The following is a 5,000-nucleotide window of genomic DNA, read 5'->3' as shown; positions in this document are numbered from 1 at the left end:
CATAGAGGCTTCAACAGACTATATTGTTTTAAGAGAAATGTCCAATATCTTTGGCGTTTCTCTCAACAATGGGGAAAACACCAGAGGAAATACAGAAAAAAAAGATTCCTATCTATTTCTGGTAATTAGAATAGCAAACAAATTACAAGGAATTGGCTAAAAGCTAATAACTTAGTGAACTCACAATGGAGTAACTTATAATGAAATTTATCTAATGGAGAAAACAACTTAGAGAATTAGAAATGCATATCTTTGAGGAAAGGTGGGAAAAAAGGGTAAATTATAGAACAATATAATGAATGTATACCTGAATATTAATAATGTATCCATTCTTTTATTTGTAATAGCCTATTATTATTACTATTATTTATTTTCGTATTTGTCATCTGTTATGTAGTTAATCTATGTACCTAGATGTGTTTATTTTTGTCATGTATGCTTTGTGAATGTTTTTTTAAAATGCAAAAAAAATAACAGACTATATTCAACCACATGCAGAAATATCTGTCCAAATGTAATGTCTATTCCAGCAGTTCCCGACCTTTTTCAACCCAGGGCCCACTTAAGAATCTAAAAATGTTTCGCGGCACACGTTCAACCATAAACAATACGGAGGGTAAATAAAGTTCTCAGGGTACTTCTTATTTCAATTAGAAAAAGGAGCTGGCCATCAGTAACAAACAGACATTTTTATTACACGGTTTAGTTAAATACTCGATTCTGATTGGTCAGTTCAGAACATGTGACACATTGTTAATCCAGTAGTACAGACCGCTGTCAAGGACTGTAATGACCGTTGCTAAGGAGGATCAAGAAAGAAAAAGGAAAGGAGGTTCAAATAAAAACAAATCGTAATAATGAAATTTTTCGACGCAAATCCTAATGTTTTGCAAATTATTTGGTGGCCCACTTGCAATGCCTTTGCAGACCACTAGGGGGTCGTGGCCCACAGGTTGGGAACCGCTGGTCTATACCTTTATTTCACTCTTTCCTCTTAATTCGATCTTGTAGCCGACATTTAAATCCCGCAGCACCTTGGCTGTGCTCTGGTGGATGTGGATCCTGTAGGCTGACAAATAAGTGACATGATTACGAAATAGCTGCTTTATTTTAACTCGTAATAAACTGTTTTATGTTGTGCTTACGCAGCCCGGTGGACTCCATACGGGACGCAGTGGTGACGGTGTCTCCAAACAGACAGTAGCGAGGCATAGTGAGACCCACAACCCCTGCTACACAGGGACCTGTAACACACACCCAGCAGATACATCTAAATATGACATTCTTAATTAAATCCAAATTAATTCAATTCAACATACAGTATATATATTTGACCCGGTCATTTTTGCATTTCCCTCCTGCCTCACCTGTGTGCAGTCCTATCCGGATCCTGACAGGAACGTCGGGCATGTGTCTCATTTTGAAAGTTCCCACGGCACTCAGGATGTCCAGCGCCATGTTGGCGATCTCTGCTGCGTGACGGTCGTCGTTACAAACAGGAAGTCCCGACGCCACCATGTACGCATCGCCGATAGTCTCCACCTAGAAGAGATTGTTCATGTTTCATGATTATAGAAAGGTGGAACCTGAGTGAGTTCTTTTAGATCGATTTCTCATTTCCTGTCCTCTGTTGTTTCCTTTCCTTCTCCTTAAAGGAAACTACAGTCACTGCTTTATTTTCGGTGCACTTGTGTTTTATGCTGATTGACATCTCCTTTTTCTCTAGTTTCCTCACATCTGTTGTTTCCTTTCCTTCTCCTTAACGAAAGTGTATTTTTGGTGAAGGGAAAACTTTACAAACCAGTCTGTAGTTTACATTTTGTTTCATTTACCATCATCTTTATATTTGTACTAACCAAATTAAGGCTTAAATACCCCAATAATTACTTTGAAAGTTAATGGTGTTGAATATTTCTGGGAGCATACAGTGGGGCAAAAAAAGTATTTAGTCAGCAACCAATTGTGCAAGTTCTCCCACTTAAAAAGATGAGAGAGGCCTGTATGCCATTAATACAGTTAGACCCTCCAGAAAAACGCGATTCTGCGATCGCAGAATTTACCGCATAATCAGCAAAATGGTGCAGATTTTTAAAAGGCCGCATATTTATCAAAAGGCCGCATAATCCCCGCATTTTTTCACACAAAGTTGAGAAGAAAAAAAAGTTAACTCGTCTTGACGTGACGTCATCAGCTCGCGCATCACAGAATCTAAACAACACTGTATAGAGCTCATTTACCAACGAACATTTCTACTAAAGACCGGGCAAAAAGTGGGGGGAAACTATTCTGCAACCCGTGCAACTGTGTGTTGGAGCATAAGAGAAATTAGACGGTGGCGACCCACTTTGATTCATTCAAACATTCGAAAAGGTTTTCTGCTGCTGCGGACAAGAAAGCCATTCAACTCACGTTCACCGAGGCATCAACCTCCAAAACCCTTTCGAGGGCTACAAGAAACGAAGTGAGTAGCCTACAAGATTGAAGCTGGTCAGATAACGAACGAGTAAATGAAAACGGAATGAGGCGGAGAAGTGTGTGTGTGTGTGTGTGTGGGGGGGGGGGTGAGATTAAAATAGCCCAATTGCTTTTACAATAAATAAACATTGAATGTGTTTAATTGAATAGTAAAGGGGTTTAACGCGTTAGTGGCAGGTTGTGTGTGAGAGAGAATAAATAAGACAGCCCAATATTTTTAAAAATTGTTATTCTTTCCCCCCGCATATTTAGCGTATTTCGCAACTTTCCGCATATTTCGCAACTTCCCGCATATTTCGCAACTTCCCGCAATTTCACCGCATAAAATCACATAAAACCCCCGCATGTTTAATCGCATAATCAAGGATTTTTGCCCGCGTTTTTCTGGAAGGTCTATACAGCTAACAAGTGGAGGACAGAGGAGGCTCTTAAAGAAGAAGTTAGAGGTCTGTGAGAGCCAGAAATCTTGTTTGTTTGTAGGTGACCAAATAATTATTTTCCACCATAATTTGCAAATAAATTCTTTAAAAATCAGAAAAAGGGATTTTCTGGATTTTTTTTCCTCATTTTGTCTCTCATAGTTGAGGTATACCTAGGATGAAAATTACAGGCTTCTCTCATCTTTTTAAGTGGGAGAATTTGCACAATTGGTGGCTGACTACATATTTGTTGCCCCACTGTATTTGTGTTATTGCCTTGACTGATTTCCTGTATTCATTTAAAGAGATTGAACCACCTTGTAGACGTCGTGGTTTCCTATGATGGCGTCAAACAGTGTGTAGAGGTCGTTGAGCAGGTCCACCACCTCGATGGGCTCGCTGTTGGCGGAGATGGTGGTGAAGCCCACGATGTCGCTGAAGTAAAGCGTCACTTTGTCAAAGTGCTCCGGCTCCACTGTGCCTCCAACCTTCAAAACCTCGGCCACAGACCTGCAGCAGAGAGACAGTCAAAGTGTGTTTTCTGTAACTGAAATGATGTATTTAACAGTTTCAATAGCAGCATTTCTTTTTACGTTCGTTTTTTAAATTTTTAATTACTAGGTAAAAATACGACTGCCAGAATAACTGCAAGAAGACGTTTCTTCTCGTGGACTCACGGAGGAAGCATCTGGGTGAGCAGCTTCTCCGTCTTCTGCTTCTCGATCTCCAGTTCCTCCGTCCTCTCTCGGATCAGCTCCTCCAGGTTCGAGGAGTACTGCTCCAACATCCGCAGCATCGAGTCGATGATGTTCGTCTTCTTCCCCTTGTTGATGTTCTTGAACTGAGGAAAAAGACAATATATAACAAGTTGAAGTTCAACACATCAATCCAGTTTAAGAGCCTAATGGTATTTCCTTACTCAAATAATCAGAAGTCATTCATTCCTGAAGAAATATTGATCTTAAAATAGAGTTTACCAAGGAAAAACCTCAACATTTTCAATCTAAGATGTGGTTTGGTTATTTTAGGATATGAAAACCATATGAAGAATAGCTTGAATCTTCATTTTGAGCACAGGGGCAGCATTTGGTCGGTTTACTACACTAAACGAGGGCTTTAATGAAGATTTAATTCTCAAAATATTTTCGCCAGCACCAACAGATCAGCTATGTTTAAAATAAATGTGATCCGTATCAGTTTGATACCGGCTATTAAAGTGTTTTTTTTATTCAAAATGTAGTTAAAACCTGGTCGAAGATCTCGTCGAATCCCAGTCTGTTGATTGGCTGTTCCTTCCAGCACTGCTTCATCAGCTGGATGCACTCTAACGGAGCGTAATCTGGACTGACCACCGGGCGAAACAGAGGAGGGGGGTTGCGCAGCTTCTCTAATATCTCTGAAACACACAGAAATATTATACAGTTTAGTATAGGGATGGCAGTGTTGATCAGTGAGGGAAACACACATAGTTAGACAGCTATTAGATGCACTGATAGGCCTCTCTAGTGACCTAGAACAGCTTAAAGGTCACATATCATGCTATTTCTAGGCAATAGCATAGGTCTCAGATATATACAAATATATAAAAAACATGTCTATGAAATGTTTTGCTCAAAATACCAAACAGATCACCCATTCTAGCCGTGCCTCATATCCCTCTATTTCACTTCCTGTTTCAAAAGTGCTGATTTATATAAAGCTTTAAAAATTGATAACAAATAAAAAAGCAGGGTCTGAGCTCATGCGGGACCCGGCAGCTACTGTCTAAACTAAATACTGCCGTGATGAAAAGCCATATCATGGATTATCAAGGATTATTTCTGAAACAGTATGGAGCTCAAAGGCTTTCTCTCTTGCCTGTTATACCACAAGGTGAGTTCTTTTTTACTTCCTGCTTCTTCACACACATGCTCTCCAGTACAGGTTAGCTCTGAGTGTTAGCGATGCTAATGTAAACACCGACCATATTACGTCCAAAACAGTCGGGCATTGTTTCTGATAGCAACGTTTCTGATTGGCTCGTGGGTCCACATTTCAGATATTACGTCATATCGGACGCAAATCTGAATCAGCTCCGTAGTTCCCCCGTTTTTAGAGATTTGGGTA

The 5,000-nt window shown here is 39.9% G+C and overlaps 1 protein-coding gene across 1 annotated transcript in view; it reads right to left on the bottom strand.

Annotated features, from left to right (window-relative positions):
• gc2 (guanylyl cyclase 2) overlaps window positions 1-5,000 on the bottom strand; it is a 22,923-nt gene that overhangs the window by 2,865 nt on the left and 15,058 nt on the right. The window contains 7 exon segments of the mRNA XM_079671174.1: window positions 975-1,069; window positions 1,146-1,244; window positions 1,368-1,542; window positions 3,212-3,404; window positions 3,572-3,735; window positions 4,142-4,290; window positions 4,385-4,404. Of these exon segments, the coding sequence (XP_079527300.1) occupies window positions 975-1,069; window positions 1,146-1,244; window positions 1,368-1,542; window positions 3,212-3,404; window positions 3,572-3,735; window positions 4,142-4,290; window positions 4,385-4,404 (895 nt within the window).

Source organism: Notothenia rossii (genome assembly GCF_949606895.1).
Source record: "Notothenia rossii genome assembly, chromosome: 3".
Lineage (NCBI taxonomy): Eukaryota > Metazoa > Chordata > Actinopteri > Perciformes > Nototheniidae > Notothenia > Notothenia rossii.
This window is presented reverse-complemented; position numbering and strand designations above follow the sequence as displayed.